At 41.6% G+C, this 16,492-nt stretch overlaps 1 protein-coding gene across 6 annotated transcripts in view; it reads right to left on the reverse strand.

Moving 5' to 3' along the window:
• Positions 1-16,492, reverse strand: part of ITPRID1 (ITPR interacting domain containing 1) — an 80,312-nt gene that overhangs the window by 35,364 nt on the left and 28,456 nt on the right. For 5 of the 6 annotated variants that reach the window (XM_032442570.1, XM_032442571.1, XM_032442573.1 and 2 more), the window contains 2 exons: positions 4,960-5,045; positions 3,113-4,585 (listed from right to left, as the gene is read on the reverse strand). In XM_032442570.1, the coding sequence (XP_032298461.1) occupies positions 3,113-4,585; positions 4,960-5,045 (1,559 nt within the window). The remainder of the gene's footprint in view (positions 1-3,112; positions 4,586-4,959; positions 5,046-16,492) is intronic. The other variant, XM_032442572.1, reaches the window with a different exon arrangement.

The raw sequence follows: 16,492 nt of genomic DNA on the forward strand, positions 1-16,492 counted from the left end.
GTTTCTTCTCACTTCCTACCTTTTTTTCATTATGTAATATTTGTGTCACCCCTCCTGAAGAATCACTGGTTGGTGTCTGTAGCAAATTAAATGATTTCACCTGTCGTCTAAAGATTGATAATGGTAAAGTTGTTAAACCAGTTGCTGAAGGTATACAGAAAATAGGACATGTTCCTGTCCAAACTTGGAAAAGTCCAGACCTTGACCTTTTTCTCTGTCTTCCAGGTGTACTGTGGGTAAAATGCATCTTATTTTATCTATTGTGTGTTGTCGCAACTTTCATGTTTGTTCTGTGTATGATACCGTGTTTCTTTGAACTTATACAATGTGTTGTATTGTCCATGTATTTTGTAACCTCCTCAAGTGATGGAGAAGTGGAGCACATCAAGAAATCTTTTGTAATGATTGTATTAAACATTTTAATTCCCCACCCTCACCTTCCTTTACCCTCATGCTTGCTATCTTTTTCTCACCATCCTGGATCAGCAGTGGTCCATTTTTTAAGCAAACTTTGAGTCATGGGGTGGTGTAAGAGGCCATGCTTTTTGCATTACTGTCTCAAAGTTTGCTGAAATGGACAAGTTCAGGCAAGTCCTGGCCAAGGTTCCAGGACTCCCTTTGTCTGAGACACACAGGAACCAAGGTTCGAGAAATCCCTTTGTTTAAGAGATGGACAAGTCCGGGAGCTACCAAAGGGAGATAAGATGCTGATTAATGGCCCTTAAGTGGTCTTTTGTGTTGGCCTATCTCAAGGAAGATGGCCATCTCTGAGGACTAATGTCCCTCAAGTGGTCTTCCATGTTGGCCCATCTCAAGGAAGATTGACAACTCTGAGGAAATCACAGGACTCTGACCTGAGCGGTCCCGAAATGTCTCGAAGGCTGGAAAGAAGGATAAAAAGGCGGGGCATGGACAAACCCCGAATTGAGGTTTTCTGACACCAGATGCCTCACTACGGAAACAAGGAGGTTTTCTGTCATCAGATGCCTCTCTATGTGAACGCCTGCATGCTGAAGAAGATGCCTGCATGCTGAAGAACCTTTGAGGGTTTCTAGGTATCCGACCTCAGATTCCTCCACTGTTGTCCTACTGCTGCCTATTATCTCTTCTGGGATTGCTGCTCGAGACTTTGCTCCGTGGGACCTCGCTGCACAAGACTCCATTTCCTGAGACCTCGCTACTCTGACCATCTTTTCTGCGATTCACCGATCTGCTGCTTGTGGCCTGCTACTCCGCTGCTGCTCTCCCCTACGCTTATTTTGCCCTGGAACAACGTTAACAATGTGCTTCGGGACGCTGCTGCATCCAGGAGGTGACTATTCCCCGCTTTAACGTAATTCTTGCTCTTTTCTACCTTTTCCTATCGCCTACTTTCCCTTCCCCATCACCCTAATTTTGATATTCGTCGCTCTCCCTTCCCCATCCCCTCAATTGTCTATCATTTCTAATAAACTGGTCGGATCAACATTTGAATGCTCTTCTTCTTAATCTCACGCCGGGCATAACATATCAAAAGAACTTTTGCCTCACTCCTAAATTGGAGCGAGACAACATGTTATGGATGAGGTATGGACAGCTCCCCAGGACCTGACTCTTCAAGTATATTGCAGAGCACATGCTCACACAGATTTATTCACAGCTCAGGCTCAGCAAGGATACAGGAGCAACTAGTTTTTCCTGGACCTGGACCTTGTTTAGGATAAACTGAGTTTAAATAGTGTATATTTGATATCTAACAGTTGCTCCATGTTGCCTGCATGCCCTTGGTAAATGGGGATATAACCTGAGAGAGCTTTTTCCAGTAAAAGACCTTAAATGCAAAGCACAAAGCATACACAAGTGCAACCTCTCTTGTGCCTAATATTCAGTAAATTCACTCGCTTATTGCATGGTGACTGGGATGTGGAGCCATACCCCTAAGAATGGATCCTGGGCAAGTTTGTTCCTCTCGCATTCCCTAAACTACACAGACTATGTAAGAAAAAACGCCACTTAGCCCCCATTAGAAGAGTGAGAGAACAGTAGTCAATGAGAGTTGGAACTACATGATCCTTGAGGTCTCTTCCAACCCAGATCATTCTGTGATTCTGTGAGAGAGCTTTCCAGTCCGCCATAAGATACTGACTCACTGCCATCTTGTGGCAACAAGGTAGCTAACAAAATGCATGCTTTTCCTTATACTATTCAAAGACAAAACACTGCTGATGTATATATTCAGTGATGGGGCAGAAAACAAAACAAAATTGCAGTTTCACTTTTTCAAACTTCTGTGTAGCCATTTTCTTCCTCAATTTGTACAACAGTTCAGATTCCAAAACCTTATGATGTGTAAAAAGAAGAGCAAAAATAGAAACTCCTGCAAATTATCAGGGTCTATGTTGCTCCTTTCCACATTTCTCTCAGGACATAAACCCTCCCCAGTTCTCTTCTCCCTCAACACACCCTGAGTCTTTCACAACTTTTGGGAACTCAAGGGAATTCAGACCAAAGAAATAAAAATCTGGACTTGTTACTGCAAAAATTGTCTTAATGCAACTCTAGATTTCATGGAAGCTTCCTACTCTTCCATGATGAAATGGTTTGAGGCACTAAGAAGTTGCCATTCACTTTGATTTAAAACAGTCTGGCTCATTGATGTATCTGGGTATGCACAGTTTGTATTTAGCAAACACTATGCAATAGAACCTAAGGTAGCTCCCAGTAAAAGGGGATTGCACCTTGTATTTTCTGCAGTGCAGGAAGTTACTCAGTAACTGCAATTCAGCTGATTCACTGGAAGTCATTCAAACTGACTGAAACCCATGCTGTAAACCAAACCTTGTCTCAGCTCTTCACTTAACCTGAACGTTATCATTCAGTTCTCAGCATTTTAAGACTGAAATGAACATTATGAAAATAAGCAGTCCCAAAAAACTGAAGGTATACACATATGTTTGCCACTTTTGTTTAGAAAGAAATGCTTCCCTGCTTGACTCAGAAGGTTATATTCCCAATATATGTCTCACTAAAGAAACAAGTGTGAGAGATGAGGAAAGGGAAAGGAAGCTTGTGCACTTGGCACGTGAGCATGTCAGCTGTTATTGTGCACAATTATTTGAAGAAGTCTACTCACCAGAGGAAGATTTCTCATTGCATTTTCCTGCAGGAACGACAGTGTCCTCAAGACATGCAGCTTGTTGGCAGCCTGGTTTGAGCAGCAGCCCATGGGGCTATGGGGAGAAACAGCCACAGGACATGTCCATAAGCAGCAGCAGCAATGGCAGCAGCAGTAGTGGCAGCAGGGATTGCCCTGTGCACCCATCATTCCAGAGGTTTCACTGCAATGGTGTGGCCTATATTTGCCAGAGAGCATGGTGTCAAGGGAGGCTGATTTTGTCAGGTGGCTATGGGGTGGGCAAAGCACAGGCAGCTGCCCGGTCTTTCTGTTTTCTCCAGTTTGGCTGGGAGTGTCAGTGGTCTGCTTCACACTGTCCTCTGAAGCCCTTGGGTCTGACCATATGGGACTACCAACCCCAGAGCAGTGCACTAACACCCTGGACGAGTCCACATGGACATCCTTTGCAAGGCTTTCAGTGCAAGGAAGATTTTGCCTCATGCACTTCACCCTTGAGGTAAACTCCAGCCCTGAAGGCATCTGAACAGTAACAGATCTCAGAGGAGTACGAGCCATTTCACAGTTTTGGACAGGGTCTCCCAGTTCTGGTTTCTTAGTGCCTAACATTTCCTTTGTGCTCCCTATCTCTTGACTGTTGGGTGAACATAACCCTGGCCCTTCTGCTTGGCATGGGGGAGGCACTTGTGAAGAGCAGCTTGGAGCAGCAAGGCCCTTAGTCAGAGTTTCTGGGAGTCCCCTTCTGGAGGAGCATCTTATTTTTTTCCCATCAGCACCCATTTTAAAAAGTTTTTGCCTGTTTGTTTCCTCCTTTGCTGCAAGCAGGGCACCATTTCTGATGACCACTTCCACACCCCACCACAGTTCTTCACCACATTCTGTACAGTCTCTGTGGACATCTCTGCGACATGTGACTTCACTGTCCTCTTCCATAAGGCCTCTCTCACTTTCATCATCATCTCTGATCTTGCTCTCAGTGATGAATACAGGGTTTGCATCACTCAATTCAGTGAGGGCTGCATTCATGTTTTTACATCCTGTACTGAAATAAAACTGACAATGAAATTCTGATGAGACAGGCTCTCCTTCATCTTGAGTGCCACCCTTAAAAGAAGGAGCATTCTCTTCTATGCACTCCTCTTTTTCAAGATGCTGTCTTTCAGTTTTATATTCTTTCATGTCACATAATCTGTCTTGGACACAACTCTGCAGCTCAGCATTACAGGCCTGATGCTTGCCATTTTCTGCAGCTGGCAGGAGGGAAATCTCTTCTCCCTGATCTCTGTGTGCTTCTGTTGGTCTAGATACTGTCATGATGCTTTCATGAGCTGTGATGAAGACTTCACCAACACAATCATCTTGATTTTGTTGGAAATCTTGATTTGACAGAGGAAACTCTGTTGCATGTGACAGAGATATTTGCTGGTTGTAGAGATCAGAAAAAATATTCATCTTTACTGACAAAGATGCATTCTGAAGAAAAAAAAAAAAAAAAAAAAGAGGAATTGAAATCTCATTGTTTTACCAATGCAAACATTTGCTCTTCATCATTTTGTCTTGGACATCTCTGCACATGAAGTCTCTTTAAATACATCTTTAAATACCAGCAAATCAAATAATCAAAAACTATTGTCTCATTTCTTATCTAACCATGCATTAGCCTGGTGGAAGAGTTGGATAAAACTCTGGGAATGCTTCTTGCCTCCTGAGGTTCTCTAGGAGGATGAATTTGTGTCCATGAAGCTTTCATGACTTCATGATTTTTAAAAGAATTTTTACATTTTGTTACTTGTGCCAAGGTTACAGAGTTTTCATAGACCCGTTGACTAATATTGTTGATTCCTTACTTGTAGTACTAAGGGTTCTGGCAGCTCTTCCATGAACCCACTGCTGTCTGACTGGCAGCTACTTGTTCTTGTCTCCATCATTTCTGCTGGGGAAAATAAAAGATGAGAAAAATTACAAAGAAAGCAAATAGCAGCACTTGACCAAAGTAAATACAGAACTAACCAGGGGCACTTCAAGTGTATTTTCTACTTCCAGAATCATAGAATCATAGAATTACTCAGGTTGGAAAAGACCTCAAAGATCATCAAGTACAACCTCAGCTTAACCATAGTACCCTAATTCTAAAAACCCTCTGCTAAATCATATATCTGAGCACTGCATACAAATGACTCTTAAACACATCCAGGCATGATGACTCAACCACCTCCCTGGGGAGCCTATTCCAGTGCTTTTCATTTCCTTTCTGTAAAGACGTGTTTCCTAACGTCCAACCTAAAGTTACCTTGGTGCAACTTGAGTCCACTTCCCTTCATCCTGTCATCTGTCACCAGTGAGAGGAGACCTGCCCCGCTCTCACTGTAAGCACCTTTCAGGTACTGGAAGAGAGCAATAAGGTCTCCCCTCAGCCTTCTTTTCTCCAGACTAAACAGCCCCAGCTCCCTCAGCCTCTCCTCATAGGGCTGATTTTCCAGGCCCTTCACAAGCCTCGTTGCCCTTCTCTGGACCTGCTCCAATACCTCCATGTCTTTTTTGTACTGAGGTGCCCAAAACTGAACACAGTACTCAAGGTGAGTCCTCACCAATGCTGAGTACAGGGGCAGGATGACTTCCCTAATCCTGCTCACCACACCATTCCTGATACGAGCCAGGATGCCATTGGCCTACTTGGCCACCTGGGCACACTGCTGGCTCATATTCAGTGTCCATCAGCACACCAAGGTCCCTTTCCATCAGGCAGCTTTCCAGCCACACCTCCTAGAAATATTCTTCTTCACCATCTTCTAGAAACATTCTCGACCCTGGTGCTGTTGCCCAGAAAGCTCCAATATCACTATGACCAGAACAAATAATAACATGTGCTCAGGATAGCTACTGCTGATGATGCTCACTTATCCTCCAGTTTAATCATCAGCTGCAGATTTCATTTTTGATATATTTGCACAACATATGCAATGTAAGTAATCTATAAATAATCCAGGCATTTGTTTTCCTTCACTAAGCATGTTGTCTTTTGACAGTTGGTTGCTAGAACTGGCTCCTGCCAAGTCGCATCAATGTGTAATTTGTGTGGCTTCAGCCAGGTGAATGGAGCTGTCCTACTGTCTCACTAGATCAGTTTGTCCTTTGAGGAACCTTGGTTGATTTTTTGTGGGATTCGGCAATATAACAAGAATAATAAGAACAGTAACAAGTAGAAATGACATAAGATTGCATGGTAAGACATAAAAGCAAAAGAAAAATATTCTAGATCTACTCCAGAGAAGATCTGTAATCTAGTACCAACATCATCTGGATAAATAAGTTTTTACTTCAACATTTGCACCTAAATTATACAACATTAGCTATCCAGTTTCATCAGTATAAAGACAGTCCTCTTCAAAAGTACAAATGCTAGTGAGTAAACCCACAGTTATACTGAACATCCCAATTAACTCTCAGCCCTTGGATAACACACATTTTCAGATAACATTTATGATCATAGCGCCTTCATTCTAAGATAGCTGGCACAAAAACAGAACCAGAGTATGGGAAGCAAGCTAAGGGATTGTGCTAGAAAAGAAACAGGATGGATGCAGACTCTCTGGATACATGTCTCCTCTTCCCTGCATACATAACTACTACTGAGTCTTAACACTTTTTATTTTCTGGTTTTATGCATGAGAATGAGACAGTTCTTCAAGCAGTTCTGAGACATGAGCTATTAATTCTCCTTTGTGTGAACTGGAAAAACCCAAAAACGTGTCTATAAATAATGTTTACACACATTAAGAAACTCTGGACTTGATTAGGTATATCTTGGGCATAAATTGATGAAAATCATGCAATCTATTTGTAGACAGCAACTGCAAAACCAAAACCACATTTTACCTTTTGTAAAAAATAATTACTTGCATTATCTCTTGGTAGCATCACCCACACATCACTCACTTTTCCGATTTCCGATGAGAAATACACAGTTCCTATCTCACACATTACAAAATCTGCAATGAAGCCTGCTGAAAAATGCCTGTCTTGTGGGTGGTCTCAAAACTCATTCTTGCAGTTTCCCACAAACAGCATCATGGCTCAGCCTATTCTCCAGGGAGAATGCTCTACATATTCTCTGAACTTTTTTCAAAAGCTGTTTCAATTACCCTTTGCATCTTTGCCAGCTGTTGCTTCCAGTGCGTCGGTCTGGCCTGTAGTTTTCCAAACATAAAGAAGAAGAAATAAAGGCTTAGGAAAAATCTGAGAAGTAGAAAAGATTCAGCTGCTCTGGTTTCAACCACTGCGAGGCTCAAAATAACGTCTCATGAGAGAAAGACCCTCTTCAAGCTTTACATCTGCATAGTTAGAAGACCACGCTGTCTGTTTATTTAGTGTTCCAAGGTAACTGTTTTAATCCCAAAACACACAGGTTATGAAGCTGGAATGCTCCTTGTAGGAACAACTTTAAATGGAAGAGGAGTGCTGTTAGAATCTATCATCTGATCTGGTCAAAATCAGGTGGCTCCTGCCAGGTTTGGCCCATTCATTACAATAACTGTAATGCATCTGCTTCAGCAGGACAGTCAGTTGTGTTCATATATCACAAACAACCAGCCATACACCCACGTTTATAGTTTCCTGCACTAGCTGGAGAACTAACCAAAGTATGTGATGGTGCACTCTGGGCTGATGTTTCCTGGAAAACAAAAAAAGGCTGGGAGAAAGGACTGAAGATCAAGTTTACAGCACTACAATTAGACTACAGGAAGATCTCTGTGTGTCTCGCTCAACTTCCCCTGAAAGTAGGTGTCGTGTGTTTGGCTGTTATCATTCTCACTGAATAAACATCAAGTTTCAAACCACTCTGAAAGCCTGTATATATATTTAAAAGTGGTTATATTATAGAATCTTCTGACCCTTCTGAGAATTAACCCAGTTTCTACAGTTCTTGTGTAAGCAAAATAGAAAGTAATTTATAGTAGAAGCAGAACCATTTTAAGAACAGTTCACTCATATCAGTGAAGGTGATCTGAGTTAGGCTCACCTGATTTGCATCTACATACATGATAGATGTGTAATAAACTAATACTCCTAGAGTAAAGGCTTAAATTCTCCATTTTTTTCCATGTAAAGTGAGGTCTCTGAGGGTCTGTGCTGACAATCTATTCCAAGTACATTCAGATGCCTAATTTAATCACTGCATCCCACACTGACATGTGAGAGCCTACCCAGTGTGCTAGGCTATATCAAAGCTACTCAGATTAACATAAGGAGTTTTTAATAGATGAGACAGAACATTTCATTGATAGCCAGACAAAATTTCTGTGATTTCCATGGGAGTCTGAATTAAAACCACGACTTAGTAAGAAAAAATATGGCTCTCCAATGCAAGGTGAGGTGAAAAGCTTTGAAGAAATTGTCAAAGTGCTCCCATGAGGACTTTGAGCTGAACAGTACTCTCCTAGGAGAAATGCAGAGCTGTGCTGTGCTGTGGGCTGGGTCAGAACTCGATCAAAGTCAATGTCCTTTACAAATTGAGGCAGATCAATTACAAACTATTTAAATACAGTTTGGTTTAATGTCTGCATACCGGATTCAAGTAATGTTTGCATAACGGAAGACAGCATTTGTATACTGGGGAAACTGCTTTGGATGAAGCCTGGGCAGATCTCTCACTTCATTTCCACCCAGTGTCCCAAACAGGGATTGAGACTGAAAATTAGAGCATGTCTAATGCCATCCTGTGGAGAAACAGAGTTTCCCTCTTTATAAAGGCTGCTAGTTTGCCAATGGTAACAGTACAGTTTTCTTGGCAGGCTGTAGTATATTGTGAGGATAGCCATAGCTTGAATTCATACAATGTCTAGACCTTTCATGACCAAATCGTCCCCCTGCCAGTTCTTCTGAGCATGTTCAGACTGGATGCTGTTGCTAGATACCTAAAGCACTGTCAGCACCATTTCACAGCAGCAATTCTTTAAATGAAATTACAGCAACTGGAAGAGCATCTTAAGAAAGAATACAAGTTGGCCAATAAGACAAAGGGAAGGGTCAGCAAAATTTACATGAATATTCCTTTCACATTCAAATGTATTTGGTTTGGTTTGGTTTGATTTGGTTGTTTGTTTTCTGAAACAAATCTGACATTTTTTAATCAAAAGGAGAAAGGTGAAAAAAAAAAAAAAAAAGGGTTAAATTGCCTGAACGTTAAGCAAAACATGTTTTCATTTCTAGTTTACCCAAATCACATTTTTCCCCAATCATTTGGCTCATCCACTGAACCAAAATATTTATTATTCATGGAGCTCCACACAGTTCTCCTAGTGTGTAGAGACATCCAAATCTGTAGAGATTCTGCATATACATGCAGAGAATCACACAAAGGAAAGATAAAGTATGTTTGGAGAAGAAGTAGAGACGCAGACCAGTATTCAACTATGAGCTAAAAATTACAACTCTGGGCCTTGTGTGGAGAATACATCTGGCTATGCTGGAAAGCGGAAACCTGAGAATTGCCCCTAAAGACCTTGGTGAAGAAAACCTTGGCTCTTCGCCTTTTTGTGCTAATTGAACTGGGATAGTTCAGCTCTTGCATCCCATTTCTATTCTGCTTGAATTTTAAATAAAAATAGGTTACAGGAACTATCTAATCAGGTTTCTGCTTCGTTTTGTATCACATAAGAAAGTATATACCTTCCAGATCCCAAAGGTCCCACAGCTTTCCAGCCCTTTACTTGATCAATCCAAATTCATTAAGAGACTTTCTCTCCTTATTTGCATGCAGATACAGTGGCTTCCATTTTCAGCAGCTTTCAGTACAGGAACTTTCTGAAGCTCCTGGGCTCCTAGGTTTACCACTAATGAAAGAATATTCCCTAATTAGTAAAAAATAAGTGCTGAAGTGCAGTTCTGGGTTCCTTTGAATACTCTGCAGCTGGTTTTCTGTGGACTTGGCTGCAAACAATACAACCTCTTTCTAGTTTCTATCCAGGAGAATACTCACAATGTGAAAAGATGCCATGAGAACTTCTGCATTAACTGTAAACTATCCATATTTTTTGCACGTCTACTGAATCAAATTAATGTTGATCGATGCTCTCTGGTGTTTGTCTTCTACCTCATTTGATTACTTAGGGAATTACAAGCACAATAACTTTGAATGAAAGAGCGTTTATGCTAATTTGAATTTTAAATTCACATATTAAAATTTCGGCTTCTCTTCCTGTCATAGGAAAAAGCAGGATGACCAACTGCAGCCTCACCACACTGTTCAGATTCTTGTAATCATTTAAATATTGCTGGACCTTGATGTGGTTAAGCATTTCTACAGCTATTTGTACCAGGGACTAAAGAACACAGAGGTGCTACAGGGTAGTAGGGTATTTTGAGAAGAAAAAAGAAGTCTGAAGGGTTTAATCTGACTTTTTCTCTAAGCTATACAAGCAAAGACACTTTGAAACCTCACACAGAACTCTCAAGGCACTAGCATCATTACAGCTTAAATACTTACGTTAGGTTCAGCAAGAAAACTAGATTCTGGCTTAAGACTATGTATAATGTTCCCATGCCCAGAGTTTAGTGCACACATAAATATCTCACCGACTGGGGCCTGAAAAACACTTGGATTCAGCAATAGTTGAAATCAACAACAGAAGAATGGAAGAACCACTGCAGTTAAGAAATAGGTTGAATGAAAGTTACACTGTGTTCACAGAAGTACTAGAACTGAAAGGACGTTTTCTTACACCCTATCCATTCTGTGTTTTGCTTCTCAAACACAGACGTTAATACTAAAGCTGTTCAAGAAGTTTCAAAAATGTATTTTTGAAAATACATGAATGTGCTTCCAAAAAAGAAATGAGGTTGTTTTGGGTATCTAATAGTATCCTTCCCCTTTAGACACACTGCACTGCCTTGCCGCATTTCAGAAAAGGATGCTGTAGTAAGAGCTGACTGTGCTACAGGAATATGTCACCCACAAGGCACAGTTACTGGTGGTCTGCTCTCGCCATGAGAGAACTGCAGTAGCTTACTCCCCTCTCTTGCTACCCAGACAGGAGAGGCACCACCAACTTTAAGCATTATGCTCCATTATATGGCTGCTAAGGTCTGATAAAATCCACTGAAAATATGAATTTCCCATAAAGCACAAAGAACTCCATTTGGTGATGTTTTCCAGCAAAGCAGATTTTCTGAAGCCCATCGAACCTTGTTGCACCAGAAGAAATTATTTTGTACAATTTTCAGCATTTTGGTTAAGTAAATGTTGCTATTTATACCAGTTCCAGTGTGTGTGCAATAAAACCATACTGTCTTTCCCTACTGTTGGAAGTAGTTCCCTCATAGAAAAATGAACTGATTCTTGACTGTTATCTGTGAAAATAAGCATTTTACTTAGTGCTACTTAGTGCAAAAGAAAGGGTCAATACTTAGTCCCTTTTTAATACTCCTGTACAACAATAACATTCACTTTTCATGCTGCAGAATGGATGAGCAAGTGAACTGAGCTAAGAAGATCTGATTCATGTTTATTTTCTGGTCAAACACAATACACACATCTACAACGGTTTTTCCAGTAAGAGAAATTAGTCTAGAAATGCCTCTCACTGGACTGATGCTGTGGGATTGACCTCTCTATTCAGCTACTGCTCAGTTTTGTGCGGCATTTCAGCAGATACTCACCAGATGGCAGCAGCACATAAACCACAAATTTTGTTTCCAAAGGCCAACAACAACAACACAGAGTTTTTAACGATGTCTTTTTGCAGATTTTGTTTTTCAATAACATTATACCAGTAACTAGATAAACGGTCTTGTTGCAATAGTCATATTATATGAAAGCAAATAATGCACCCCAAAATGCATTAAGTGCAACAAAAGAATCTATTTTTATTCAAACCCAAACAAAGCTCAGAAATGTGTGTACCCCCTGCTCCCTATGAACTGAAGGGGGTTTCCGTGCCAAAGATCCAAGACAGTGTGACAAAGTGATAAGATAAAAAGAGCCCTGTATGTTATTACCAATGCCATACCGTAACAGTAGTTATTTCACAAATACCACAAATGAGGGGTCCAGTAGAGCTTACAAGGTGAATAGAATCTGGCTCCTCTGAGGAATTTACTTATGCTTGTCAAAACCCTGTTACCTCATTTCTCAACCCATTTGCAACCCATATTCTCCCCATCATTTTGAGTAACACTTAGGTATATACATTTAGGTATAGAGGAAAACCTTGTGCCCCCCCTGATGTCTGCAAGGAACTCACGTGGGACAAGAATGCACGATGCTACACCCAGCATGACTGGACTTGGTCAGGGGAGATGTAAAGCAGAGGGCTCACTTGTCAAGTGAAAGCCACAGTTATTTTGCTTCATCTCCGCATGCAGCCTTCAGTTCTTTGTGCTGTTAGCCATGGGGTCTGTAGATCAGGGCCATCATTAGCAGGAGGCATGTGCATAGCCCCAGGGGAGCTCTCGCACCTTGTGACCAAGTGCACACATGGTGCTTCACATCCTCCTGTTCAGGCTCCAGTTCCTTGCCCAGGGTTCCCAGCTCCCCTTGGGAGGATGTTGGCCTATATGTTCTCCAAATATTAACCATGAGCACCTGAGGGAATGAGGTCAGGAAGCATTAAAGGCATAAACTGCTATGGCATAAATAGCTACATAGCAACTCTGCATCTACCATTAGCGCATTCAGCTTCAATCCCTCTCCTCCAAAACACCTGAAGAAAAAGCATTTTTGCACCAGGTTCAGCCAAGTTTTTGGCTTAAGATTCAGTGTATAGATGGTTGTGTCTGTCAGGCTCGTGGCACAGCACAGCCGGCAGGCAGAGCACAGCAGCCTGGAGCTCTGCCCAGGCTGTGAAACATGCTGGAGAAGTTGGGTGAGAGGGCAAACTTGGCTCCTTAATGCTGTGGCTAGACAACCCTTGATATCCAACCTGCATACTAGCAGGCTTTAATGCCGGTGGACATATTTACTGATTTAAAACTAGCTTCAGTACATCTGCTCTGCCCTACAGTCAGCACTGTGACAGCAGGTATGAATATACTCCATTGTGAAGCGCCTGAGGCTGGTGGGTGGGTTGGCTGGCTCTCTCTTCCACTCTCGTGCATTACAGGTTTTGTGGAAAGAAGCTTTGTAGAAGAACTGAATTAGATGATAACAATATACCAAGCTGCTCATTAAAGAAAATTAAAACTTTTGTTTTTTAATGTTCATTCCTAGCTAAATTGTAGATGAACACAGGCAAGAGAAGTAGTGTGCTCCCTACCTTCTGCATGACTGAAAAGGATATTCCTTCCTTCCTTGCACTAGTGAACCACCCTCTGCCTCTCCAGAGGAGGTCAGAACTGATGTGTGTGTACTTTGCTGACAGAGGTTCTGGAACCTCCAACTTTGCCCTTCTTAAGAATATTCCCAAACAATTTGGTCCACAGAAAGCCCCTTTAAGGTATTTAAAGTAGATGGGGGCAAAGGTCCCATCAGGTCTGGTAACACAGCATGGCATCATGAATCTCACACATTGTCACTGAGAGCAGCAGACACACCCCTGCAAGCTGCCGTGCTTGGAGCAAGGCGTCTGCCTTGCCTGCCACTCACAGCTTCCGATCGCTTCCTGCTTGTCCTACACAAGAACACACTGCCCTAGAAATGAAAAAAAAAAGAGTATAAATGAGTAATCTAAGAGCTGAATTTGACAGGAAAAGAGAGAACACTGTAGGCAGTTATCTGTGAAAGATGATGTTTCTGCAGACTGGGAGGTTAGGCGTAGTGATGAATCTAGTCAAAACCTGAAATTGCAGTCACTTTGACAATGGTCTTTTATCTTCCTTCAGCTGATGAAACAGCTTCAAACTTTGCCAGGTCCTCCTCCTACTTTTTCCTTGAGAGTCAGGATCACTTCCATCTTATTTCAGTTGAGCTTCAGCCAACTGTCATTAATTCAGATTCATGCTGCTGCCAAATGTCGGGAGAGACGGGTGACGGTTGTGTCTGCTTCTGATGAAAATGAGAGGTAGAGCTGAATGTCATCAGCCTACACTGTAGATCATGTTACATCACAACTTCTCCCAGTAGCAGCTGCACAAAGATAATGAATAAAAAATAAGTGATTGCAGAGAGCCTCGTAGGGCTCTGTGCACCTCACAAAAGGAAGAACGGCTTCTGGCAAAACTTACAGAAACCTTTGAGAAACATGAGTGGGAAGCCTCTTTGGTCTTGCTAGGGTCCTGCAAATTCTGCCTGGTCAGCAGTGGACAAAGCAATCAGGAGGTCAGAATATGTGTCTGGCTTTTGGTGTTGCTTCGTAGAGATCAATTACAGCAGCTCTATTTCCATGGTGATATCCACCGAACTGTGTGGATAAGGAGGCCTAAGAATGTCAAGCTTAGTGAGACTGCCTCTTTGTCAGTGATATTTTCCAAGGAGAAATTCTCAGTATCAGTAAGCAGATAACAAGTATGTAGAAGATGCATTGAATAAGAATCTCAGTTTTCATCTAGAAAGAGATCTGACTTCTCTAGAGTATAAAAACATGACCAGCAAGTATAAAACTTATAGAGTATAAAAACAAGATAACAGCAAAGCCCACTTCTCAAAGGGGTCACTGACAGTGGCAGGAACAAGTCCTCTTCCTTAACAGCTATGGCAAAGCAATATGGTAGCATCAGAACAAGGTATCTATGCTCTCACAAATCTGCTCTGAAGTGGGATGTGAGGTTGGATGAATTTTGGAATGAGGCTTAATGTCCAAATGGCCAATCTGGTACCTTTAGCAAGCATGATGGAGGTCAGGCAAGGCTCTGGTACTGCTGTGCTCTGTTGAGGATGTAGGTAGGAAAGGCAGAGGAAAAAACATTAGAAAAGGCCTGATTTCAAGACCTCAATGCAATTTTTGCACAGCTAGATTTCATTTCAGAAGTTTTCTTGTTAAAAAAGCTATAGTTGTTAATCTAAATTGACCACTTGAACTATGTAGTTGTCCCCTTGAAGACCTAAGGTATTTTTTCTTTCCTCCCACCTAAGATTTAAACAGCAACAGGTTTTTATAACTTTCTTTGGGCCATCTGCCTTAAGTATGCAGTATATGCATATCCTTTCCCGCTAGGATGAATCAGTCTGCAGGACCTAAAATATGACACATATGTGCAACAAAATGTTACGAATGTGCAATGACTTTTAGGAATGTACTCACTGAAAATCAAACAAGCCCTGGAATCCCTGAGATGGCTGTATCTACATGAGGACTGTGGACAGAGTCTCCTGACACCACTAGCAGGTGGCTCACCTTCCCAAAGACCATCTCAGAAGTGTGCCAGATTTCCTGTATTTGCTGCTTGTCTATTTTCTGCCCAGGTGACTGTGGGCATCACCACCTCCTGTGTCTCCATCGTTTCACAACTTTGCTTTTCAGTGTTGCTCTTTTCTCTCAGTCTCTGCTTTCTAGCAGTTTTTGCTTATTTCTGGGACCACAGAACTTTCCCTCAAGGCTTCTTCAGACTACAAAACGTCTGAAAATGACACAGCTTCCTCTCAGTCTCACTTATCAGTGCCTTATGTAGAGAAATGGGAAGAATGAAAAGGCCTTTAAATGGTTGTGGTCAGAAGATGGGAAAAATGTAGTCTACAGCATCATAAAACAAAAGAAAACAGCTAAAAAAAGCAGTTGACTCCTCTGTGCCAGCTCACCTGCAGAAGATAAAACTTTTACAAAGAGGGCTTCTCCCCACACCCCGAGAAAGACGTGCTCTTTCCTCTATATGGGGAATGGCAGTGCTGTGCAAAGAGTCATGTCCTACCAAGCAATGAGACCAAAAAGCAAAGCATTCAAGAGCAACTTCCACTAATAACATAGCAAAACTTATCTTTGTTGCACAGAATGTGGAACACTGTGAGTGTTCTCTTTAGTGTCTTCCTGGATCTCTTCTTTTGAAGGAGTGGAGATTATTTTTTACTGCGCAATGCTAACTCAAATGAACTGCCTCAATAACATATAGATGTTTATTAAGAATCTATTACTGTGTTTTCTGAAGGGAGACCTCATAACAGGAGACCCTATGTGATCATTAACCAATTGCAAAGCTTAACATGAATATCAGGCAGCACCAACAGAAGAGTTATTATAGGACATTTTTAAGTTCCAGATCTTGATTGCCACTTTAGCAAGTGTCCTCATTGGCTGTTCCTTTGTTTTTCCCTTTTATTTATTCTATTTTTAAAACTAAAAATCATTGTGTAGTAAGCAAATAAAAACATTGTGATGCAGGTACTGCAGTAAATAAGAAATACTAAATAACTCTTCTTTGCACTGAAAATAGAGAAAGGCATGTAGAAAAATCCTATGCTCTCGGAAGCACAGGAAATATATGTGCCTTTTCCTCTTGCCCTTTTGAAGACAT

The sequence above is a fragment of the Coturnix japonica genome, chromosome 2 (genome assembly GCF_001577835.2).
Source record: "Coturnix japonica isolate 7356 chromosome 2, Coturnix japonica 2.1, whole genome shotgun sequence".
In the NCBI taxonomy this organism is placed as follows: Eukaryota; Metazoa; Chordata; class Aves; order Galliformes; family Phasianidae; genus Coturnix; species Coturnix japonica.